The sequence below is a fragment of the Sorghum bicolor genome, chromosome 6, assembly GCF_000003195.3.
Source record: "Sorghum bicolor cultivar BTx623 chromosome 6, Sorghum_bicolor_NCBIv3, whole genome shotgun sequence".
In the NCBI taxonomy this organism is placed as follows: Eukaryota; Viridiplantae; Streptophyta; class Magnoliopsida; order Poales; family Poaceae; genus Sorghum; species Sorghum bicolor.
In genome coordinates, this window is record NC_012875.2 from 1,768,525 (window position 1) to 1,795,532 (window position 27,008).

Sequence of the window (27,008 nt, forward strand, 5' to 3'; positions counted from 1 at the left end):
CATTGTTGGTACAGTTAAGACCGGAAGTCAATTCTACAAAGTGCGTATCGATCATGCTATAGCAAAAGATGAACCATTGGTGAGGCCTAGGCCTGGGTGCAATAATATTGGTGATGCTCAAGCCAAAGGAGTCTCAATTGCTTGGCCTTCAATGTTTGTATGTTTAAACTAGCTTTCTTAACTTACATCATAGTACATATGTTGCCTAATTTATAAACTTACAACTAATGTTTTCATTGCAGGTTCAAATGATTAATGGTTGAATTCCTTCATCGATGTGTACAAAGAATAACGGAAGAAGAAGGAATGGACTTTATGAATCCTAGCTAGTTCTTGAATTTTTCTTTTCAATATTGACTATGTGTGTTTGCTCTCAAGAGCCATATCATTTTGTACAAATTCTATAATTTATTTTGTACAAGCACAATGTTTGAATTCATCCTACTATATGTGGATCTTGTTATGATTATGGAAATTTGTGGTTTATGTGATTTTGCAATGTTCATGTTAGTGATTCTATAATAATCCGTGTGCCATATATATAGGCGAAATATATTTATTTCATAATCTGAATATGTTACAATAGATATAAAAAAGTATTACAAACCATATGTTCCTTTGTTCCATATTATGCCCTACCATAATGTAGAAGTGTTACTAAAACTTACTAAAACTAAAAAAGTGTTACAACAAACAGTCCCTGTAACACTAGGCAAATGTTTCAGTACATAAATAAATGTGTTACAAACTATGCATTCTACCATAATGTCAAGTGTTACTAGAGCCAAAAAAAGTGTTACAGCAAAAACTATTGTAACACTAGAAAAATATTCCTGTAGACAAGTAGATGTGTTACAATAAACCAGTTTATAGTAACACGGCCAGTTGGAACACAAAAAAAATGTGTTACTAAGAGAGCTAGTAACACTTTTTTAAACCAATAGTAACACATGTTGATGTTACTGTAACCCTGCGCTGTAGTAGTGATATGGGAAGTAAGCCCTTGTTTAGTTCCCCACCCAAAAACTTTTCATCCATCACATCGAATCTTTGGACAGAAGCATAGAGTATTAAATGTATAAGAAAACAAACACTAATTACATAGTTTGGTTGTAAATCGCGAGATGAATCTTTTAAGCCTAATTAGCCCATGATTAGCCATAACTGCTACAGTAACCCACATATGCTAATGACAGATTAATTAGGCTTAATAAATTTGTCTCGTAGTTTCCAGGCGAGCTATGTAATTTGTTTTTTTATTAGTATCTAAATACTCCTTCCGACATCTTATAAAATATCCAATATGACACTCAAAAACTTTTCACTCCTTAACTAAACAAGGCCTAAATTAAGGTGAGCTGGAAGATGGTTTGATGCTGTGGAGTTTATGCATGCATGAGAAATGGCAATCCAACTACGATGCATATATGCTAGTTGGCAGCTCGATAGATAGTCAGATGGGTAGGCATGTTTATTTGGTTTTTAGCTCCACCTGATAGTGTCTGTAGCTCTTACTTTTTTTGAGAGAAGTCTGTAGCTGTTACTCTCATAGCACTTGAATATAATGGGGAGAAGAAGATGACGACTTGACAACAAACGGTGGGCCGGGGAAATATGTAAACGTGTACAAAAGCTAGCTTTACGTGTACGCCTACGTCCGATCGACAAGGGCACTTGCACGACCATGCAATGCATAAATACCTGTTGCTTGAGCAGGTGCTTCCTGTATGCATGTGAGAAAATAAATGTGTTTGTGCCCAACACGTTCAGGGGATCCTAGTTGTGCTTGACCAGTTACAGGATGCTTGCACAGTGCAACAACGTAACGCGAAGGCGCACAAATATATATTTGTTTAGTTATTGTATAAAACCCTTAACACTACGGGAGAATCGAAATTTCCCGAGTGTCAAAGGCTTCCCCGAGAGCCAAAAATCGAGCACTCGGGGAAGCCAGTCTTTCCCGAGTGTTGCTCTCGGGGAAGAATTGCACTCGAGGAAGAGAGACTTCCTCGAGAGCCGTAACTAACCTGACACTCGGGGAAGAATAACACTCGGAAAAAGTCACCTTCCCCGAGCGCAACACTCGGGGAAGAGCCGCTCTCGGAGAAGAAAAGTGTTCCGTGATGTCCTAAACAAACGGCGTCGTTGGGGCTTAAAATTTAAAAAAATGTTCCCCGAAAGCCAAAAAAAACACTCGGGAAAGGCGCTCTTTCCCGAGTGCTGAATCCTGACACTCGGGGAAAATACTGGCTTCCCCGAGAGCTATGGATTTTATATAATTTGAAAACACTTTTTCCGCAAGTTGTATCTTATGTTACGACAACAAGATGTTTCACATTTCATTTGAGGTTTTGGATACGGTCTTAGCATAAACCAAATATCGAGAATATCATTTTTTGAATAAAGAAATTCCATTATTCAATGCACCTGCAGTTCAAATTTGAAGTTTGCAAAAAAAATCAATGAAACGTAAAAAACAAATGAAATATACTTAAAGAAGTTTAAATATCACCAAATTTGAACAAGAAGTTTGAAATAATGTGGGAAGGCATCAGAAAAAAACTGGGAAAAAAAACAAAAAAAAAACAAAACTTCCCCGAGTGCCTTTCTTGGCTCTCGGGGAAGGGCCTCTTCCCCGAGTGCAAGGCTCACAGCTCTCGGGGAAGATTATCCCAAAAAAAAAACTGGCCCAGATGACCAATCCAGCCCAAAATCCCCGTCTAACCCTATCCCACCGCATCCCACCGCCCAGCCCCTCACCCTGCGCGCCGCCCCCGAGACGCCGACGCTCGACCCTGCGCGCCGCAGCCCCGACGTACGACCCTGCGCGCCGCAGCCCCCGCGCCGCCGCGCCGCACAGCCCCTCCACCCTGCGCGCCGCCCCCGACGCCGCGCCGGCCAGCCCCTCGCGCCCACCGCCCAGCCCCTCGCGCCGCCCCACGCGCGACCCTGTCCGCATCCGCAAGCCGAGGCCAGCACGCCTGGCCGCCCACGCCGTCCCTGCCTTGTCGCGACTTACCCGCTGAAGCAGCACGCATCGACGAGCGGCGCCCGCCGGTGGCCGCGACCTGCCCGACGCCGAGCTCCCCCTAATCCACTGAGGACCATCCCCTGGATCTCCCTCGCCGCCCGGACGTGCTCCCACCTCTCAGTCAAGTCAAGCAGCATCGCCTGAATCTTCCCCGCCGCAAAGCCCCCTAACCGACTGCGGCCAGGTGCGGCGGCGGTTGTCGACCGCCCTCGTCAGGGTGAGGTAATCTCCGAATCCCATCGAAACAATAAATTAGAATGCTCGTCAACTCTGTGAATGTCTATAGTATTAGCGATAGATTTCATACTCTGAGAGAAGAAATTAGTACCGTAGCTACTCGAATCCTCATACTGTCAGGATTCATAGTCTGTATCATAGCTACAGACTAGTATCTCTGTTGGAGTTTTGAAGAAAGAAAGTATTATACCTTGAAACTATTTATAATTTTATATGAAGTCATAACATTAAAGTTAAAATCCTTAAAATATGTCATAAACGTTGTGAGAAATGAGTTGGAGTGCATACTGTCAGGTGCCAGTATCATGCCTTGAAAAAAGTAATAAGCACAAATAAATGGATGGAAATGAGTTAGAATTTTTCAACTAATAGTGATATGTTTCTTCTTTTGTAGAGCAAGACTTATCAGAAGGGACCCGGAGCACCTCAGTGACCCTGGTCGTCTTCGTCGGTGTTACGGTCGTGCCTACACTGCATCGCCACACCACTGCACCGACTCACCACTGCACCACTAGCCTGTCTCCACCACCACCGTAGGTATAATTGAGCTCTCTTCCTTATCGTTGTCGTACGTAGATCGGTATAGCCTAGTTAGGTGTCTCCCGTCCGAAACAGATACAGTTTGAGCTATGTGGATCTCTACATAACTATAACTATATCTGTTTTGGATTGTCCATGTTTTTTTGGACAGCCTGCGGATGCGTAGATGGGTTAGTTTTCATGTTCTGCTCGGATCCAAGATGAAGTTTTGGCATCACCTCCCTATTGTTCTTCGGATACACACTCTCCCTTGTAGGACGTGTATCAGGAGAGCAGCAGGGAGGTGCTGCCAAAATTTCATCTTGGATTGGAGTAGAGCATGAAAACTAACCTTATCTACGCATCTGCGGGTGGGATTAGGACCTATCTTCACCTATTAGAAAGTAGACACGCCGTGCAAATTCGATTGATGGTTATATTAGTCCATTATGTGTATATGCTAAAGGATGGATAACCGTGAGTGGATGTACACGGAACGCCCAAGTCAGACTCAAATGACCCGTGAATGGATGGATAAGACCGAGAAATTTTTGGAACATGCATTTAAGGCAGCTAAGGGAGCGATAGACACGTTCTATCCCTGCAGCCAATGTGAGAACAAAAAAAGAAAAACAAGGGAAGTCATGATGAAGGATCTTTGAAAGTCTGGATTTATGCCAAACTATACCCGGTGGGTGTGCCATGGTGAACCCTATTGTCCTAGAGAGGAGTCCGTGAGACAACACTTGGAGTGATGGTGATGGCGGGGTAGCAGGATGGTTAGGTGACTATGAGGATGCGACGTTCGTGGAAAGGCCTACGGAGGACGAGCACGAGGATGAGGAGGAGCCAGAGCCGAGCGCTAAGGCGTTCTTGGCAATGTTAGAGTCGGCACAAAAGCTCCTACATGAGAAGATAACGGTTTCTCAACTTGATGCCATTGGGCGTCTACTAGGGTTGAAGTCCCAGCACAACATGACTCGAGCCTGCTTCGATGATATGATGGCAATTATTGGGGGCCTACTTCCTGAGGGTCATCATCTGCTGAGTAGCCTGCACGAGTCAACGAGACTCCTTCAGGCACTAAAGATGCCATATGAGCAGATACATTGTTGTCCGAAGGGGTGCGTCCTATTTAGGGAAGAACACAATGATGCAAAGTACTGTCCAAAGTGTAAATCCTCTAGGTATGTAGATGTAGACAAAGGTGATGGAAAGAAGCAGCAGAATGAGAATATCCCCATGAAAGTCCTAAGACACCTTCCGATCATACCGAGGCTCCAACGACTATTCATGTCCGAGGAGTCCGCAAAACAGATGACATGGCACAAGAATGGCGTTAGATACAATCCTGATAAGATGGTACATCCAGCAGATGGTGAAGCATGGAAAAGCTTTAATGCCAACCATCGTGACAAAGATGAAGAGGCACGTAATGTACGTGTTACGCTGGCAACGGATGGGTTTAATCCTTATGGAATGATGTCGGCCCCATACACTTGTTGGCCCGTGTTCGCTATCCCCCTCAATCTCCCCCCTGGGGTCCTACTTCAACGGCAAAACATATTCTTGACGTTGATAATTCCTGGACACCCGGGAAACAAAATGGGTGTGTACATGCAGCCTGTTTATGATGAGTTGATCAAGGCTTGGAATGAAGGCGTATTGACTTACGACCGAGCTACAAAGAAGAACTTCAGAATGTATGTTTGGTACCAGTACTCCATGCATGACTTCCTGACGTATGGGATATTTGCCGGCTGGTGTGTCCATGGGAAGTTTCCATGCCCGATATGCAAGACAGCTGTACAATTCATTTGGTTGAAGAATGGTGGCAAGTTCTCGTCGTTCGACAAGCATCGACGGTTCCTCCCTCTTGACCATGCATTCAGAGGAGACATCAAGAACTTCACGAAAGGTGTCACAGTGACCGATCCTATACCTCAAAAGATGACTAGTGCCCAAGTTCATGCTCAGATAGATGCTCTCGTGGTCCCAATGCAGAAAGATAATCCAAAGAAGGGTAAAAGAATGAAAGTTAATCCAAAGAAAGATGAGCCAAACAAAGATCGCTTTGTGGGCTATGGTGTGGAACATATGTGGACTCATAAGTCGGGGTTGGAGAGGCTTCCCTATTTTGATGACCTTCGCCTTCCACACAACATAGATGTAATGCACACTGAGAAGAATGTCGCTGAAGCACTTTGGGCAACACTCATGGACATTCCTGACAAGACAAAGGACAACCCTAAGGCCAGAGTGGACATGGCAACACTATGTGACAGACCAAAGCTACAAATGATGCCTCCAAGAGACGGCAAATCATGGAAAAGACCTAAGGCCGATTACGTCTTGGAAAAGGCGCACAGGACAAAAGTGATAGAATAGATGCAGACGTTAAGTTTCCCTGATGGGTTTGCAGCGAATCTGAGGAGGGGAGCAAACCCAGATACTGGCCGAGTCTTAGGGATGAAGAGTCATGACTTCCATATATGGATTGAGCGGCTTCTTCCTTCGATGGTTCGAGGCTACGTCCCTAAGCATGTCTGGAAGGTGCTGGCAGAGTTGAGCTTTTTCTTCCGCCAGCTTTGTGCCAAGGAGATATCTTTGAAAGTGGTTGAGGAGTTGGAAAAAATAGCACCCGAGTTACTCTGTAAGATGGAGAAGATCTTTCCACCTGGCTTTTTCTTGTCGATGCAGCATTTGATTTTGCACCTCCCGAATGAGGTACGATTGGGGGGGGCCGTGCAGAACCGTTGGTGCTATCCAATCGAGAGATGTCTAAAGACTGTTCGCCAAAAATGTGGAAACAAAGGTAGGATTGAAGCTTCCATAGCAGAGGCATTCATTCGTGAGGAGGTGTCAAACTTCACAACATCATACTATAGTGAGAACCTTCCAAGCGTGCATAATCCACCCTCTCGTTACAACGAGGATGAAAATGAATCGTCCCTCAGCCTATTCAAAGGGCAACGCGGGAGATCAAGTGGAGCAGCCACAAAGTTCTTGACCAATGCAGAGTGGCGCAAGATCATGCTCTACGTGTTGACAAACCTTGACGAAGTCGACAAGTATTAGAGGTAAATTCTCGATGAACTTGTTAAATACTTCGTAAATTTTCTGCATCCAACCTTGTTGCTTGTTGGTGTAGGGAATTTTTTGATCAATACTGGCATCATTCAAGGCCACCTTCTGACCATGAACGAGAGACCCTTCTTCAACATAGTTCGCCTGATTTCATTACATGGTTCCAAAGAAAGGTACCTTCTGACCAACTTGGCTCGTTCCAAGTTTGGTGTTTCTAGTTGCCTAATTTCTTTTCTCATGCTTGAGCTTGCAGTGCCAAAGTGATTTGACTATAAGTGTTGAACTACGACAAGTGGCTAGAGGCTTTGACTATAAGGTCTCGTCATTTAACGCTTATGATGTGAATGGATATCGCTTTCATACCACAAGCTATGACAAGAATCGGCCCAATCCAAGGACGACGAATACCGGAGTATTTACGCCTGGAGAAGTTGAGCCAGGCGCTGAGCAAGTGGACTATTATGGCATAGTTGAAGAAATATATGAGCTCCAATACCATGGAGAAAAAGCACCTAAGCCAATCATATTCAAGTGCCAGTGGTTTGATCCTGCAATATTGAAAAAGTCCCCTAAACTTGGGATAGTCGAAACTAGACAGGACATCTTCTATCCAGGAGAAGATGTATATATTGTGGCTCAACAAGCTAGGCAAGTTTATTATTGTCCATATGCGTGCAAAACTGACCCACGTCTTTAGGGTTGTTATATTGTGCACAAGGTATCACCACATGATAAATGTCCTCGCCCAAACGATGATGACTACAACTTGAACCCACCCACGCATGACGAAGAGTTCTATCAACAAGACGAGGGGCTACCAGGGATGCTCGAGATAGACTTAACCGAAGAGATTGAAATGGAAGTAGACGAGGAATGGGTTGTTGATGAGGAAGCTGTAGATGAGGTGCATGATCCGAGAGACTTGAAAATGCTTGAGGGACTGCAACTACACAATGACAGTGATGAGGATGAGGCCGTTGACAATTTGGAGGCTCTTGATAGTGATGACGATAGCTATTGTCGAGATAATCCTGATCATGAAGAATAATAGAAATACATGTAATATGTTATTTTGTAATTACATTTTATTTATTTTGCATCCTTTGCTAAGTACTTCTCATTTATCTATACTAATACTACTTTATTCTTTTTAATTGCAGGTGATGGGGCCCACTAGGAGGTGTCGCTCGGCTTACTCGAGACCGAGGGACACGCCAGCGGTTGAGGAGACGGAGACGGAGCCGTCAGAGAGGCAGAGGAGGGCGAGAGGCAGGCCCAGGCTAGAACCATCGACTGACCATGACCTTGGCTCCTCTCGCTCTTCTAGGGGCGACGACGTCCCTCCACAGATGTAGGATGAGGAGGTCCCGCCCGAGTCCGAGGAGAGGGTTCCACACACGTCTGAGGAGGGGGTAGGGGGTTCGACTTCCTCCAGTGCCTCAAAACCCTATAAGCGAGGTCCCAGCCAGCTCCCGAAGCGACCTATTCCTATTGACCGCCGCCCACTGATTGCACCCGAGGGGGATAAGTAAGTAATTTCATATGTTCTTCATTTGATATTTTGAAAAATGATACTAACTATTGTTAACCACTTATGCAGGAACTGGATACTTGTGGAGGATGGGGGCGAGGCTCGCAATGTCAATGGGATCCTGGGACTTTTGTGCAGGGAACACTTCCCTGGCCTAGTCTACAAGTCAGAGGAGGATGTGGACGGAGAGATACCCTTGTTCGACCAGTACGCTCTCTTCCCCGCTAGTGCTCCATATAGAAACTTGGCGGATCAGGTGATTTCAGAGTTGTGGGTAAGCCTTTCTCGCTCTATGGCCCTCAATTCATTGTACATTCTTAAAATAAAATAATGGATACCTTGTGTCTTGTGTCTTTATGCAGGACTACTTCAGATGCCAGCCAGGACAGGAGGAAAGGGCGTATCAGGTGGCTTACGCTTCCTGTAAAAGGCGTGTCTCGGACTTGTATTACGAGTCCCGCTTGCAGGCGCACATTGATTACAATGCCACCTACCGTCATAGAAAAATCAACAGACCTCAGTCAAGAAGAGAGATTCTAACAAGGGAGTAGTATCTTCAGGTAAATAGAAAACATCTCCTATTGATCCCTTTTCAGATTAACTATGCCTAATTTGATCTTTTGATGGCTTGTAGGTGATTCCAAATTGGTGCGCCACCTATCCTGATTGCTGGGCTGCTATAGTGGACAAATGGTTGGACGCAGACTGGCAGAAGTTGCACCAAGAGAAAAGCGAGCAACGTATGCTGATGCCAGGTGTACCTCACCATCAGGGTAGCGCAAGCCTCAGCAAATACAAGAAGACATATGTAAGTCTCCACCACTTGTCTAATCTAGCCACGCTCAATTCTGCATGATTGCAAACCACATGTTGTCTATATTGCAGGAGGCGGCGCATGGTGGCCAGCCAATTGGCCAACTCACGGCATATGCTCTGGCCCACATGGGTCCAGCAAAGTCCAATATCGAGTACAACCCTGATGCAGGCCCAGAGGTGTACACCAACTCTAGCGTCTACACCCGTCTCAGTTCGTACACGGAGGCATCGAGGTTAGTCCATGGGTCGGACTATGATCCGAGGACTGAGGAGCGCCTTGATCCTGAGCTAGTGATGAGGATTGGGCAAGGTAAGAAGCATGGACGATTCTACATTGGCGACGGCATCCTTGAGACAGGTTGTACTCCTCCTCTCAACCGTCTACGAGCAGCGAGCACGAGCTCTAGCGTGCTCATAAGCCAACGGCCAACAGCGGTGGAGGCACTACAGGTAAGTATTCCAGTTTCATTCATCGTTCTTTCAATTTTACGTTCCTTACCTTTGCATTATTGAAACATTGGGTTCAAATGTTGTAGGCCGAGCTGCTAGCACTTCGGGCCCAGCAGGAGGCCCAGTTGGCTGAGCGAGAGGCTAAGCGAGCCGAGCGGGAGGCCGAGCGTCAGAGGATACAAGCTTTGGAGGCCCAACAAGAGGGTTTGCTCAAGTTCGTGCAACAACTTGGGCAACAACAAGGTTGGGAGATCCCAGCACAGCTGCTTGCACCACCACCACCACCATATCGTCGAGAGTCTACTCCGGTGAGTATTAGTATGGATGTTTTACTTTCTTTGCTCATACTTAGCATAAAACCTAGTGATGGCCTTCTTGCCGGATTTGTTGATGTGTCGGCCTTCGTGCTGGATTTGTTGATGTGTCGGCCATCGTGCCAGACATGTGGTTGTCAGCCTTCGTGTCGACGTTTCTCTTGCAGGTTTTGGAAACCTCCCCGTGCAGGGGAGGTGCTGCCGAAATTTCCAATTTTTCTTTACACTCTACATTTTTATTTGTCACTCACATCCAATGCCTTCTCTTTTGTAGCATGCATCGAGGGCGGCGTCCAACCATGTCGGAGGGTCGCCAGGATCGCACGGCGTGCTATGCACACCTTGACCGTCGTCGGGATCGCAAGCTGGGGCGTCCCAACCTTCGCCGGCATCGCACACTGGACAGTCGCCATGAGCTGCCTTGGGAGTTGTTTTTATGTATTAAACTTGTGAACTTGGAATAATATGTACTCTTCAACGTGTGGTTTGTAATATATTTGAATTTCGTATAAATTTGGTTATTTGTGATATACATAAATGTGGTTTGTGATATATTGCTATTGATTTTTGGATTGTGATATATATATAGTTGATTAAATGAAAAGGCAAAAAAAAGAATTTTCAAAGTGGCTTCCCCGAGTGCACAAGCCTTGGCTCTCGGGGAAGAAGGTGCCTTCCCCGAGTGCCTGGGAAGTGGCTCTCGGGGAAGAGGCTGTCTTCCCCTAGTGTTTGGGCTGCAGCTCTCGGGGAAGAGGCTGTCTTCCCCGAGTGCCTGGGCCGCGGCTCTCGGGGAAGAGGGTGTCTTCCCCGAGTGTTGCACTCGGGGAAGATTTTTTTTTAAAAAAAACAAGTAAACGGCGCCGGCTACCACCAACGGCGTCAACTCTTCCCCTAGTGCTAGGACGGCTCTCGGGAAAGCCATCCCTGAGTGTATGATTTTTGGCTCTCGGGAAAGACGCCTTTCCCGTGAAGAGATACCCCGGGCAGTCTTCCCCGAGTGTTGCACTCGGGGAAGGCTTCCCCGAGTGCAACTAAGCCTTCCCCGAGTGCATTTGACACTAGGGGAAGCCAGTGCCTCCCGTAGTGTAATTTGGACCATACTCTGTTCAAGTGTTTAGATACGGGGACTAAAGCTTAGGAGGTGTCACATTGCATATCACATTATCTGTTCACATATTAATAATAAAACTAATTATAAAAACCCTGACTAATTTGTGAGACGAATAAGCCTAATTAGTTTATGATTTGATAATATTGTGCTACAGTAAATATATACTAATGATGGATTAATTAGTAGATTCATCTCACGAATTAGTCTTCATTTGTACAACTAATTTTATAATTAGTCTATATTTAATACTCAAAATTAGTGTTAAACATCTGATGTGATAGGGCTAAACTTTAGAAGATGGGAACCAAACACCATCTAAATGATCTAAATGCTAAACAAAGAATGACCGTGTGTTTCCCAATAGAGAGTAAGGTGGCTCGGTAGACTAAGGGTCAGTAAACAGTCGGTCATCATGTAGAAAGACTCAAAACATCCTGCTAGTTTGGACTCATAGTATCAGGATTTCTATGCAATTGGGTGCTAAACAACTCCTGTTCACCTTAGTGCACACATATAATGTTAATATCTCAGAAAATATAGGAGAATGCATTGGGGGTTTGCCTTGGGTGGACTCGTATTATGACCTCAACACATACATACTCCTCGAACTCCTTGATCACCTCCTTAACTATTGTTTCCCCTATGGAGAGTGGATCTGACGAGAGCGGTGCGCCATATGGAGCGAATCGCGTGTCGCTCGATGGCAGGAGCAGCATGAGAGCCCATCATGGCCCATTGACCATCCAATCGCCAGCGTCTCCATCGCTCTCTTCATTTGTCATCTCTGTCTCCAGCAGCAATCTCCCTCCCTCATTTCCATCTTTGGTGGCCTTAGAAAAGAAGAGGATCGGGGGAGACAGGGCGGGCCAAGTGGTGGAGTTGACATCTAGGCGGTTTGGGGTCCTCGTGATAGTGGAGGCAGTTGGTCGAGGTTGGAGCGGGGGCATCATGGTGGTGCTCGCTAGCAAGCATTGTCATGGCGGCTGTGGAAGGGGGACAAGGGGGCCGCCATGGGTGTTGTAGGGTCTCGCCGGAGCTCCACAGCTGTGGCCGCAGCAGTGGATCTCAGACAAGACCCTACCGTGCCACGGTGGGGGTGGTGGGTAGCAGGGGTTGAGAGGGAGGAAGAAAAACATTAACATGTACGAGTGCAGCTGAAGGATGGGCCATGCGTGAGGTGAGACACAAAGAGAGGGGTGGGCCGAGCGTGACTGATGGCAACTGGCTCCCACCTGATAGCCCGGTGTATAACACGGCCCTATGGAGAGGTGGTAGTAGGTAACAGGTGCCCCTATATGCATGAGTACACAATGCAATAACTAGGATGAATGCATGTTGATGCGATGATGGTAAAGGCAGAAACTAAGAATGCAAGGGACCTAGTTGAATCATTAAGTGTCAAAGTTGGTTACAGATGCTTCAACAAAACTGTTGACTTAAGATGACTAGTTTCTGTTTGGGTAATACAACATGTTACTTGGGGACTTAGGCCTACACTAGGCTGAATCATAGCTTTACTAAGGAACTCTAATGATTGACTTGGTTGTAAGTATGCCTGGCATATCTCTTATCATTTATGTGTCATATGCACTACCAAATATGATATATTGTATGACATACACATTGGTAGGGGCGGATCCAAAGGGGAGCTGGGTAGGCTCCAGCCCCCCATGAGTCTGATTTGTCCATTAAATTAGAGTTAATTAGCCTTAAATTCTTATTAATCTCTTGTGGGTAAGATTGGGATAAAACTGGATTGGATCCCATATCCCGTATTAAATCCCATATTTTCTCAGATCTCATAGTCAAATATGGATCATGTCGAATATAGATATCTATCTCGTATACATATAGGAAAACCAATTTTGAGTATTCAAATATGGTATGTGTATTAAGTATTTGAATTCAGATATAAACTATCAATATTGTATTTTGACCCTTTCGGGATGGAAGGATATTGGGAAATGTCCATCCCGTTTCCGTCCCTAGGTAAGATGTTGAGGTCCTTGCTATCTAAGTTCTTTTCAATTCCTTAGTTTTAGAGTAGGGGACAAACTCCAATTTAGTTCTAATGATTTTGACTAGGATCTAACATATATACACAAGCAGACAATGTACTACAGTAGAACATGGCTTAGGCAACTCAGGCTAGGGATGAGAGCACTAGCTTAGTCATTTAATTTATTTTATCATTCAACTACCAAAACTCACTAGGGGACATAGATGCAGTTTCAAATGGAGGCAGCGAGGCGGGACTGTGAGGTGTTGGCATCCAGTAGGGGCACCGTCAAGGCTAGAAACAGTGAGCATTGAGATGAGAAGAAGAAGAAAATAAGGTTCGAATTAGGATACAATACTACAAAAATATTTTTGCCAACGACATATTCACCGTATGTTTTATTAAAACAGTTGGTGACAATGTATGTCATCGCCACTTTAGAATAAAACTAACGGTAAAAAAATGAATTTCACAAGTTCTTGGCCCGAACTAGCGGTGAAAAGCATTCTACCGTAGGTTCAAGAGAGGTTCCAACAGTGAAAACCCACTCAAGCACAATATGTACGTGCGCCCACGCATGTATCTCCCACCCTCTTGTGCTTTCTCAGAGTGGCTGACAGGTGGGCTTGTGTGCCCATATGTCGCCCTGTGATTGGCACGTGTGGAGCACACGATCCTTGTCCCACCCAACCTTTTCTATCCTCTCTGTGCTACCAGCTCATCTCTCCCTCCCTCGTCGTGACTCCCCCACCTCCAAACGGCATGGGATCGAGTGGACACAGTGGCAAGTGTGCACGAGTTCCGTGATGGTCATGGAACCCCCTCCCCTGATCCCCCCATGCCGCTAGATGGCAAGGATCAGGGCACGGCGGCAACCATGGAGCCCCCCCCCCCCCCCCTCAAGTGTGTAGTCATTTGAACATCATGGGCACGGACACAACTGTTGGATAGTGAGATCTTGACTTAGTCTATTCTCAAGCAGTTAAAAAATCCAACTGATTTTTTGAACACAGATAAATATGGAATTCCTAATTGTATATGCCAAATTAAACCGAATATTCTTGTTGCTTCATAGTGATAGTGATGTGGGGATCTGAAATGGCCTGTAATTTGCTGGGGTCACTACTCCAAGGGGAGCCACATGTGCCTGCTGGGTTAGCTGTTCATCGTGTATCGCTTTTCTTTTCCAATTCATGGCTTAAGTGCGTGCGTGTGGGGGCTTTACATCTACCTGGGATACAACCATATCCAGCTTGATCCTCGGTGACCACCTGATGATGCGCTCTTATCACATGAACTGGTCCATCTTGGACCATGCATTGGTTCCTTTTATGTTTGCAGACAGATATTTCTGGCCCCCGGCCGGTTCGAAAGGGAAAGCTAGCTAATTAAGGACGATCATGCATAATTGAACTTGTTAATCTTATTGGGTGTCCTCATTGAAATTAGCTGTTCGTAGGGCAGTGGTCATTAACAATAATACTGAGCGCAGTTTTGTTGCTTAGATGGAAGTTCTGCATCACTCCAATGTAATCAAGAAGCAGTTACAACATCTGGTAGTATCGTGTAAACTAGTACTATTTTAGGAACAGCAAGCAGGTGCGCATTATTTGAGGAACTGTACTGTACTGCAATAATCAGATTGCCTAATTTCCAAATCTAACCAACTGAGTTATGAATTAATTTCTGAAAAAGAAACAGGTAGTAACCAAGCAGCATTTCTTTGGGCGATTTCATAGCTTAGGTAGTACTGTAAGCTGGTTTAGTCCCAAAATTTTGACTAGGATTGAATTTGTACATGTTAACTACTACCCCCCACAGCCACACACTCACTCTCACACCCCTATTTAGTCTCCTGTTTGCGAAAGTTGACTTTATACTAATCTGGAATCTTGGCCGGCCGGCTGGGCCTGCCGACTGGCAGAGGCAGGTAGTGGTGTGGTGCTGGTGCAACTAGCAGCAGAGAGATCTCATCCGATTTGTAGCAGTAACTTTTCCATGGCACCAGGAGCCAATTGGGAACACAGGTAATAGTGACCCTGCAGAGATCCAGCGCTGCAAGCTAGGGAGGGACAACCAGAGGACAAGAGCCAGGAATTCCACAGCCCACGCCACACTACCACCCATGTTCCCTGCTGCCCGGCCCGGCCCCCTGAATCTGATGCATTATTTCTGAAAGAGACACTTCACATCTCCTCCTTGCATCATTTTGCTTTATTTGCTAACTAATTCATAGAGGAGAGGAGACTAATTATAATTAATAATGGTAATATCAACAGGTAAAATAAAGGGCAAATAAAGACATTCAAATTACACTAATATACATTCAGTACTCCATCTCATGTGAAGAGTCATACAAAGAGTAGTAATAACAAAATAAAAAAAATGACAAGAGGTTATACCTCTTCTTCATCACTAACAATACACTACTAAACCTGGCTACAAAGTGTAGTTGAAATAACTACACTGGTGGTGTGTATACAATAGCTAGAACAAAGAAATGAACATGCTACTAGGTCAATAAAAAAATAAATTAAAGAGCCTCTTCCTCCATCAACAGGTTGCTACTATACACCAAGCTAAGCGGCCATAGCTGCAGTAAAAATCCCCTAGGGCTCACTCACTTCCCCTACTGATGGGAGGGCTCCATTTTTTTTTACTCAACTCACTCTCACTGTTTTTACCGTATAACCTAATCAACCACTACAACTAGTAATGTACCTGGCAGGCAAATTAAAGAACAAATCAACAACAAACCAAGGGGATGGACTGACTAACTAAAACACCATGAACGAACAACTGTATGTAGTGTCTGTGTGTGTGCACTTCAGTAAGTTAGCTTCCTTCGTCATCATGTTGGTGGCTCCATGGCAGAAAGTACCGTCGGCTGATTTGTTGTTTTAGAAAAACACTGCGAAATGGCTGGCAGATTCGGCTGATAAGCTCAAGCAAACAAGCTTAGAAGACGACTGAGATGCAGCGCCTGTGGCAGGCGCCGGCCCTTTTCGTGGGCTTGGTCTCCTCTCTCCAGACGTTACCAAGGTCCTTGGCAATGCGCACGGCGTCGGCGGAGGCGCCGGAGAGACCACGTCGGGTGAAACCGACGGCGTAGAGCCCAGACTCACCCTTCCACCCGTGTGGGAAGGCAGTCTTGGGGTATCCGTCCTTGTTGAAGAAATCGTTGCCCTGAAAGAATCAATTGGAGATGGAGATTGATCAGATCAATGATCTTGCAATGGAACAGTAGTTTTTATATATGTTGGCAGTTTGGCACTGCTACATATATATGCATTTTTGAATTATTGAAGTGTGAATTTACCTGGAGCCACTGTGGCACGTTGCTACGGTATCCGGTGGCGAGGATGACGGCATCGAAGTTGAGGGTGCGGCCGTCGGCGAGCTCAACCTGGCCACCCTTGCCGAAACGTGTGACGGCAGGGACGACAGCGATGTCGCCGGCACGGATGCGTGCGAGCGCGCCATAGTCGAGCACGGGGGTGCGGCCATACTTCTCCTTGAGCTCAAGCGGGCCACCAGCGGCGGGGCGGCGGAGGCCGAGCTTAGCGAGGTTGCCGAGGACGAGCCAGGCAAGGAGCACCATGATCTTGTCGACGATCCAGAGCGGGAGCCAGCGCATGAGGAGCACGGCGAGCTCAAACGTCGACTTGCCAAGCACCTCACGTGGCAGGACGTGCACGGCGTCGCGCACGACCATGGCCGGGCGAGCGCCATGGTCGGAGAGATCAAGCGACACTTCCATCCCTGAGTTCCCACACCCGACGACGAGCACGCGCTTGCCAGCGTAGCACTCGCCGGACTTATATTCGCTAACGTGAGTGACCTTGCCGTCGAATCCGTCGAGTCCCGGAACATCCGGGACGACGGCCTCGGCGTTCTCACCCGTGGCGACGACGAGCCAGCGGCCGATGTACTCCATGTCGCCGCCGTTGTTGGGAGCGGAAGTGACGACGCGCCAGAGTCCGGAGGTCTCGTCGTAGCGCGCAGACAGCACGGTGGTGCTGAACTCCGGCTTGATCTCGAACTTGGCCGCGTAGTCTTGGAGGTAGTCGATGAACTGCCGGCGGGTCGGATATTCCGGGTAATGGTCCGGGAATGGCATCCTCGGCAGTTCGCAGAACCGTTTCGGCAGGTGGAGCTTGAGGCGGTTGTAGGTGCGTTTCTGCCAGAGTGCGGCGATGCAGTCGGCGCGCTCTAGGATGACGTAGGGCACGCCCTGCTCTCGCAGGCACGCCGCCACGGCGAGCCCTGAGGGACCGGCGCCCACGATGATGGGGCCGTTCACCCACACGCACCGTGGGGAGAAGAGACTGTCCATGCGATCAGTAGGAAGGAGACCCATGGATGGATGGATGGATGGATGGATGGATGGATGGATGGGTTGTTTCTGTGATGTATATGTGTGTGTACGCTGAGGCGGTGGTGGTGGTGAACGATGAGCTAGTATGCGAGCTAGAGCTAGAGGTAGAAGAAGGAGGAGGAGGAGGTGTGGTTTGTTGTTGCTGGAGAATGGAGAATGAAGGAGATGTTGTTGTTGTTGTTGTTGTGTTGGTGGTTTGGGGGATTAGGCTAGGGGTGGTTTATATAGGCAGGGGAGTGTGATGACTGGACAGCAGTGTGGCGATGGATGGAGGTTGGCATGCATGTGAAGGAGAGAGGAAGTAGTAGCTAGTGGTGCTGGTGGAGAATAGAGAGAGAGAGAGAGAGAGGGACTGCATCATCAGCAGCAGCATCTGCAAGACTGACTGACTGACTGACTGCATATATGATGAGAGAGAAGAGAAAGAAAGAATATATCGTCGATCGATCATGGCGTGGCGCATATATTGGCAGTAGTAGCTACAACGAACGACGAAGAGACAAATAAAATGGTGGCAGGGAAGATTACATGGAGATTGAAAGGATCTAAGTCCCCTTCCCCGGAATTCGAGTTTAAAATTCCCCTGTTCTCGTTCTAGGAGGAATGAGAAAATTCGATGCAGATTTTATCTCCGTTTTATATATATACATATATACATTTCCAAGATTCTGCCGGCCTGACCCTGCGCCGTGAGGCTCGAGGGGAGGGGAAGCGGCTGGCTGACCTGACTGACTACACATGCAGGGATGCTGTACCCACTGGGGCGGAGGGTGGTGGTGCTGCTGCATGCGAGCCACGCACCCGCCGCCGGCCCATTGTTTGCATTGCAATTGCATCGGCGCTCGGCGTGGATGCATGATTCCCTCCATCTCCATCCTCGATGCATGCGTTGCGTTGCGTCCACGGTCCACCACCAACAACAACGGCGAGGGCCGGGGCCGGCGCGCCGCTCGGCAGAGCAACGCTGCGTCCTCCTCGCTCTCGCGCTTATCTGCTAGCTAATTCTCTTCTGCTGCTGCCCACGACTGTATTATTATTATTATTGAGATCCACGTCGTTGCAACTGCATGCCTAGCGATCCAGATTAGTTTACTCCCGCGGTTAGTTAATCCATCCACGCGCACCTCTTGCACGCTAATTTAACAACCATCCTTCTCCTATTCACTACTGGGCACAGCTACTTTGCCGAGTGTCTTTGCCCAATGCTGCACTCGGCAAAAAACACTTGGCAAAGAAAGTGTCGGCAAAGAGCTCTTTTTGAGTGCCAAATATCGTGTCAAGTCAGCACTCAGCAAAGAATACAGCAACCGTCAATTTGACGGCTTCTTTGCCGAGTGCTGATGTGGCAGACACTCGGCAAAGATTTTTTTTTCTTTTTTTTTTTAAATTTTTTTTTGCCGAGTGCTGACCCTGGCACTCGGCAAACAGGGTCAGCACTTGGCAAAGAAATTATTTTTTTTAAAAAAAATCTTTGTCGAGTGCCACGTGGCCGGCACTCGGCAATAAAGACATAAAATATAGCAAAATGTTTTAAAAAATTATCAAATTTGAATATGTTGACCACGATATTGTGGGATGCTTCACAAAAAATTTGGTGTCAAAGATCAAAAAAATAATAATTTGTCGAGTCTCGGGGCCCGGCACTCGGCAAAGAGGGGCTCTTTGCCGAGTGCCGGCACGTGGCACTCGGCAAAGAGCCGGACACATGGCGCAGTTCGGGGCCACAGGCTTTGCCGAGTGTCACGTGGCTGGCACTCAGCAAAGACGGGCTCTTTACCGAGTGCCGGCCCCTAGCACTCGGCAAAGACCCGCCCACATGGCACAGTTCGGGGCCACAGGCTTTGTCGAGTGTCACGTGGCTGCCAATCGACAAAGAACCTCCTCTTTGCCGAGTTCCAGGCGGTCGGTACTCGGCAAAGCAAACGGACGTGGACGTCATCTGGTCTAGTATACTTTGCCGAGTGCAAGTCTTTGCCAAGCGCCTGACACTTGGTAAAGAAGTCCCTTTGTCGAGTGTTTGTCTCTGTCGAGTGTCGGACACTCGGTAAAGCCACCTTTGACTTGTGCTGGGGCTTTTTCCGAGTGTCCGAAATTTGGCACTCGACAAAGCCTTAGACACTCGGCAAAGCCTGAGTTTCCTGTAGTGATTCCAATTGCTACAACTGTCATCCATGGTTTTATGTGTGTACTCTGTCCTGAATGTAATTCGGCCTGTGTAAATTCTTGATTTACAATGGTGCCTTGCTAGTAGGCACTTCCGTCTTTACAATCTTATGGTTTGTCTCTATAAACCTGTAATATAGTGGTGTATCATAATTTAAAAGTTATTCTCTAACATAAATTTTGAGGCATATTTGTTAACTAAGAACTAAGTTGGTCAAATCAAATCCCTCAATTGCGACAATAGAACTATTTTCAAATTATTAATGGAATTATATATATATATATATATATATATAATGTCGATGGAGAAATAATAGAACTATTTTTAAAGAGTTATTAATGAAATAAAATATATAGATCTTAATTATTAGCAAGAAAAGGCAAATGCGTATGTGGATAAATGTAATGCATATCACCTCAAATGCTTGAAATATATAACCATTGATGCAAGCAACCCATAAAAATACAAATTTCTTATTTTCAAAACTCAAACCGACAAGGAAAAGAACCTCACACCCAGTGGCGGACGGACGGGGGGGGGGCTGCAGCCCCCCTCGTGGGCCGAATTTGTTTGGAGCAGCTCTTCAGTCCGGCCCAAAAATGTTAACCCTAGAAAAAAAACTCGACACCAGGTCACCAGCGGCCAGCCACGACACGCTCTCGAGTCTCGCTCGCATCCCTCGCGCGCGGCCGCTCGCCCGCGACGGCGCGACCTGCGCTCGCCCTCCCCCGCTCTACCGTCGCCGCCCGCCGCCGCCGGCTCTTCCTCTCCGTCTCCGGTCTGCGGCTCTGCCCCTCCCCTCTCCGGCTCTCCGCGCGGCCGCCACCGGCCTCCGCGGACCACGCCGCCGCGCGCCCGCGCGCGCCAACCGCCGGGAGCCCGGGAGCCAGGCCGGGACAGTGACTCAGCGACAGCCAGCAGCCGGCAGCCAGCGCCCACCAGTGCCAGCCAGTGGCCAGCGCCCACCACTGCCCTAGCCCCTAGGGTTACGCAGTAACTCAAGCAAGGTGAGAAGATGAAGATCCCTCTATTTTTTTTTATTATTGAAGAAGTGTATGACATTTGCAAATTATGTAGCATTGAGGCGGTTCAAGTCGTATTGGTTCAAGTGGTGTCAATTCTTAAGCTGGAAGACTCCTTGTATTTGGTACTTTTCTATCCTTAATTCTATGTATCTTTGACTTTAACTACTTTGAATCCATATCACATTATCAATCTAGGTTATATCTACTAGTATACTGTGTCTACCGAGCAAAATTTTTTGTTCGCCTTGTTCTTTAGCCCCCCCTTGGTCCGTTTCTGGATCCGCCACTGCTCACACCATTACAATTAAGCGAGTAAGGCACCGACCACGGTCAAAAAATTATATAAGAAGTGAAACGTTGATCCTTGCTATGCTTGGGGAAACGGTGGTCAGAAGAGAACCTTATGCTATACTCCACTAGCTAAACCGTGTCTAACCATTTATTTTAATTTTCTAGGAACACTAATTAACTAAACAAACCGTGTGTTACATGAATGAAAGCACTGGTGCCATGCTGTCAAAGAGAGCCTTCCAACCAATACCCAGTTTCCAAGTGGAAAAAATACTATAGCTAGCTAGCTACAAGTGGACTGCCAGGTGGGCCCATCACTTTACAGTGCAGTGCCAGCAGGGCCAGTGGCGCCATGCATCGTTCACAGTGCACTGCTGCAGCCTCTCTCAGCTTTTTGGCGCCAAACGCGCATGCACTGTTGGCAGTTCAACTTTGCTGTGATGACTCTTTCTTGATATTCTTCATGCAACTCGATCTCCAATAAACTAGGAAAGGAGGCCGGCATGCACACCTCAAAAGCCTCGGTGCGCAACGCTTGTGTTTGTCATGGCCTCATGGGCATCCATCTGTTGCATTTGTATTCAAACACACGGAGAATATATCCCCTTGCATCTCATCTTTTACAAAGGCAAAAAGGTTCATATATGAGCAGGGGAAACATGAGTTTGTAGTTAATGACATAATTTTTAAGTAAACAACAACACTAAATAAATATGTTGGATTGATCCCTTGAAAATTTCTAAGGAAGTATCACAACTTCAACATGTACATACAGTACACCTACATATGATAACTTTATCAATTTCAAAATATGCTCACTCGCTATATTGAAGGTGTTCATACATATAGAGTTTGTGTCCATGCATTCGTATCGTTCACGTGCATGATTCTTATACCGTCTGCGTGCGTACTGTGTACTTAGCAAAACTAAAAGTGTTGGGACACGGTATGATATATAGCTAGGTTTGATGTCAACCAATGTTGTTTCTTACATTACCATATTAATCCTGTGATCAGTTATTGATGTATATAGTATGGTGTTGGGCAAAAGCAAGCCCCAAACTGAAGCAGCTACTGGGCAGCTTCACTAGTCACTAGTCACTGTACAAACTGTGTCCCCTCCGACGCTGCAAAATATATATCCAGTGTCCTTTGCGACGGCCTATATCAAGAAAGATGTAAGCAACACACAAAAAGTGCGACGCGGACACGTACTCTTACACAAAAGGACGCCATGTAGTAATCAAAATTTTGCAACTCCAAGCAGCTTCCTGACTTTGGCTCCATCATCACGAAGGTCCCTCATCACTTGCTAGCTAGTGATCACTGACATCTCCCCCATACCTTGAGTGTGTGTCATCATCGTCGTTATCTTCTACAAACTAAACATGATTAGATCAGAAAATGTATTAGTAGCTTTGCTAAGGGTCAATGCATTACTTTATTGCAAACTAAAGTCAAATTAATAATGTACACTCTTAGTCTATTTGATCTGGATGTGTACTGTACCCATACCTAAACCTAATTAACCTATATGTTTGGTGTCCTCCTATTTTGTTCCCATCCTTGCATGGTGCCAAAGCTGCAGTTCACATTTCCTCTTTGTACCTAATATTCTCACACATCCATCATATATGTATGCTGATACATACATCAAATAAAGAGGGGAATGAGCAGAAACAATAGCCATTCTTTCAAGTCCCAACAAACTTTCAGATTCTTCCGCGTATTAGCTAGTACCATCAGAGGCGCAAAATTAACAATGGCGCTTAGCTTCTTTCGGTGACACAAAATTAACAATGGTGCTTAGCTTCTTTCGGTGAGACGCGTTCCAGGATCAAGAACAAAAACATTCTCTCTTCTTCTTCTTCTTCTTAATTTTTGCGATGAGAGAATAAAAAACATTCATTCGGAAGATGCATACAAAGTATTTATTCCACGCTTAAGTTGATGAAACAGCTGTACAACCTTATACACGTACTCCGTACTCCCACGCCCAATATGTATATACCAAGAGTTCTTATGGTAGCAACAGTTCTAATGGTAGCTAGCCTGTGTCTTTCGCACCTTATTATGCAAAGGTCTCCCAATATATCCCAATTCCAGTCCCTTTCTTGGCACTCAAATACTCTAATTGCACGAGATTGAAGACTTTTGGTGCAATAATCATCCTCAAAATATGTATAATCATGGTCACAATCATTAGGCTGGAGAGCCAAGATCTGTTGACACGTGTCAAGCTATATATATGATATAATGCATGCATGGTTCATGAACTTGATTTTCACTGAAAGATAGAGGCCCCCATGCATGATATATCATGATCCACCAGAACTAAATGCGGTGTACACACACACACACACATGGTGATTGAGTTGATCGAGGTTAGGATCTCCTAGCTAGCCTCTCTATTTGCTTGATAGAGCCGTTATTAGAGCTTGCTTTTAGGTAAAAAGGAGATGGCATGCATGCATGCAGATACATGTATGGATACGATATACACAGCAGCAAAATTAACGATGCATGCATCGATGCATGTAACAATGTAGTATATATATGCACCGTCATCAGTGTAATTGGAGAGCATGTGCAGGAGGCCTTGTTTGCTTCAATTCACACTCCTTTTCATGGCTCAAAAGGATGTGAATATACTATATACTAGCTGGCTGGTATGTGCTACCAACAAAGGCCAGTGCATGCACAGTTGTTTTAGCTCATCTATGGCCTTAGGCGCCTTTTGCAAACCCTAGAAGAGGAACACGTAGAGCCATGCTAGCCATTCCCCTTGACACTGACAATTGCTAGTTTTATAACCAAGAGGCCGGACACCTCATCGATGATGCAAATTGCATAGCAAGTTGATGCAACATTAACATTAGTTGGCCAGTACACACAACATCTTTCTCAAGGCTGCAACCATGGATAGTGGGCTCATCGCCAATGGATTTCTTCAAGCCCTAGAACGAATGGGGACTAGAAGCCACGTCCATGTCTAGAGGGTTCATCAAACCAGCTGCTTAAACAAGAGAGAGCTTGTACTTGATCCTATATATGTAAGGCACAGTGTGCATAACGAGCTCACCGTGGTCGGTTACTGCCTCGAATATCACATTGTTAATTATACTTAGCCTTTAATCTGGGCCTTAAAGCCTGTGTGTTACAGATTATTAAACCCTAGCTAGCTAGGGTTTTAGCGCCGTTAGTGAATCCCAACTCCCAACATAGTGCACGCGCTAAAGGTCTCGTTTAGCTTAATCGGAGCGCCTCGAGAAGTGCCCTTCGCATGATTGTCGAGAATCGCCGACCTATACGGATAGAAATTTGTTACTCCACCTAGCTTTCTATACTTGGGAACATCATTACAGAAATCATTTGGTGTTTGATTTCTGGAAGAGTGTCAGCTGTCAGTTAACTATGGTCCCTAGAGGTGGGTATGGGCTCAATACAGGGAAATGCACATGTTTGAGTTTTTTTTACTTTTTTCAAACAATTGATTTGTCAATTCAAAGAGTGATTTGATTCAGTGCTCCTCTTTAATAAATTAATTAAACAGTGAATCTCGAATAAATAGTTATCAATTAGTAGAAACCGAATTCTCCCTTACTATTTTAGTTTAATATAAAAACTCTCATCATAAAATGTGGTGTCAAAGAAACAAACCTACCAGTAGACGGTACCAAATTCCAGCAAAACTTGTGAGATGTAGATCTATATAAGTCTCTGTGTAGCAATGCTTATGTCGTTTTTATTTTTTTGCATGGTCAAATTTTTGTCATGGACATGATGCGTACGTATATGGTGGTGCAGTGTATAGAACCACTCCTCTACGTAACCTCAATAAAAGCTTCTGTATATCTGATTATTATTATTATTATTTTTGCGAAGAATATCTGATTATTATTAGCTTCCACCGACCAATTAATGTGTCCAAGTAAGGAGATCGATATGATCATGAGCTTCTTTGCACCTTCGCCATTTTGTATGGCACTTGCTATGTGCCTGCCCTGGTATATGGCTAAGAGATTAGCTCAAAAGTCTACAATCACCGATAAAAGACGCCTTTTTTTATTAAAAACACCATATTTTATATAGCCTTTACATGGACGATCTCAAAAGTGCATACAATGCAATCACCAAAATGTTTTGTTTATAAACTTCGTGATATGCATTTGTTGTTTGTTTATGAGAAGCTAATCTCCGCAGGCTTTATGTAAAGAGTTTGTTTAAGCCTTGTTCAATATTCCGTGGGGCATATACAAGAGAAAAGTACCTATGATTGGATATTCTACTCATCATTAGATAGGGACCTATGAAGGACGGTAATGCAAAAAAAATGTACAAGGACGCCCTTACTATATATCACCTTAGTTACATAACTATGGAGAAGAAAAGTCCTTGCATTAGCTAGGAAAACTGGAAAAAAGTCAGGGAAATAAGGAAAAGTCTAATTAAGATTGTTTCTATTGGCCAAACAAGCAAATACTATGAATAATAGATTAATAGGTAAATATAAATTGCTCAGTTGTTCCTCAACAAAAAATAATTCTCTTGACAAAATTTCCTGATGGATACTTCATAAGAAAATATAGTGTCGTCAATTTTTTGAAAAGTATCATGAACCATTGGAACATCACCATTTCTGTTGGTCTTACACTGGCGGTTCACAACAACGCCACTTAAGATCCAAAAAGTGCCGCCAGTACAAATATTTTTTGTACTAGCGTTTTAGACCAAAGGCGTTCACCCAGCTTTATTAGAAAGCGTAACGATCACCCAAGGCCTGAGCACTGGGGTTTCCAGTTTTACAGAAAAAGGCACACCTGAACAGCGAAAAACAAAACTCGAAACACTCCAAGAACCTCTAAGGCCCGAGCTACACCAAACGATCAACCAGACAAACACTCTAAAAGTGGACACCCAACACCAACAAAGAAGCTACTGTAGGTTGGAGTCTAGCAGATTGATCATCTCGTGCGCCGTAGGGTCCAGCTTTGTTTTTAGAAGTGGGCGCCATGTCTTGATCAACATCAGTGTCTTGAAGATGATCACCTTGGGAGACGAAACAATTTTTTTGTTGATAGCCACGTCATTCCTCGTCTTCCAGATTGTCCATAACGCACCTGCACATATAAAAAGCGTCACCTTGCGCTTAGCACCTCTACAATCTTCAGCAAACTCCATTAGGAAATCTGTGCAATTGGTCGGGGAGGCCGACCAGCTCAAGGAAACTCTCAAGAATGACCAAAGATATACTGCAAGTGGGCACTGGAATAAAATGTGATCGGTTGTTTTCAAATTATCACAAGCAGCGCATTCCTCCGGCCCTGACCACTGTTTTTTCTTAAGCTGAACCCCTGATTGGATTCTATCATGTGCCGCCATCCAGATAAAAATCTTGACTTTCAGAGGGATATTACATTTCCACACATTCATCAATCGCTGATCTCTAACGCCTCCAAACGTAATAGCTCTATATAAAGAACCTGAGGTGTATTTCCTGGATTGTTCTAAGGCCCAAAACATTTTATCTCTACCTTCACCCAAGTTAACCTCCATCAGCATCCCCTGCAACTGCTCCCACTCCACTCCATAAATCCCCCGGAGTTGTCTTCTAAAAAGTATACGCCATTGTCCCTCAGTAAAGGCCTGGTAAACATCTATATCTGGATGCAACGCAATACTAAAGATATTGGGGAAAAGGACCTTCAAAGGACATTCCCCCATCCAGCAGTCTTGCCAGAAACGCGTTTGATGGCCACTGACTACTTGAATCATTCTACCCCTCTAGAACCAAACTCGTATGTCAAGTAAAGACCTCCAAAATTGGGAACCCTGTCTATTTCTGATTTGGAAGATACTCTTCTCCCCCAGATATTTTTTCCTTAGAAGTTTGCAGCAAATATTGTTGTCTTCTCTCTCTAGTCTGTCAATCCATTTTGCAAGCAAACTAGTATTCATAGCTCTAACATCCGTGAAACCCAAACCTCCAGCTTCTTTAGGTCTACTCAAAGCTTCCCATTTGATCATGTGATACTTACGTTTTTTCCCAGTATCT

At 45.5% G+C, this 27,008-nt stretch overlaps 1 protein-coding gene and 1 long non-coding RNA gene across 2 annotated transcripts; one reads left to right on the forward strand and one right to left on the reverse strand.

The window, feature by feature from the left end:
- Positions 8,359–8,913, forward strand: LOC110436103. Its single transcript, XR_002453769.1, has 3 exons — positions 8,359–8,402; positions 8,475–8,679; positions 8,768–8,913. It is a non-coding gene; the product is annotated as an uncharacterized LOC110436103 (long non-coding RNA).
- LOC8065984 (probable indole-3-pyruvate monooxygenase YUCCA5) lies at positions 15,376–17,678 on the reverse strand. The gene is made up of 2 exons (XM_002447404.2): positions 16,415–17,678; positions 15,376–16,281 (listed from the first exon to the last, which is right to left on the reverse strand). Exons 1-2 carry the CDS (start codon positions 17,453–17,455, stop codon positions 16,054–16,056), a joined length of 1,269 nt encoding a protein of 422 aa, XP_002447449.1. The 5' UTR covers positions 17,456–17,678; the 3' UTR covers positions 15,376–16,053.

Bases quoted from the DNA above. Each gene is read 5' to 3' on its own strand.
- LOC8065984 (XM_002447404.2), bottom strand. From the start codon at position 17,455: ATGGGTCTCCTTCCTACTGATCGCATGGACAGTCTCTTCTCCCCACGG. The intron at 16,282-16,414 runs GTAAATTCACAC...TGATTCTTTCAG, and splicing joins ACGTGCCACAGTGGCTCCAG to GGCAACGATTTCTTCAACAA.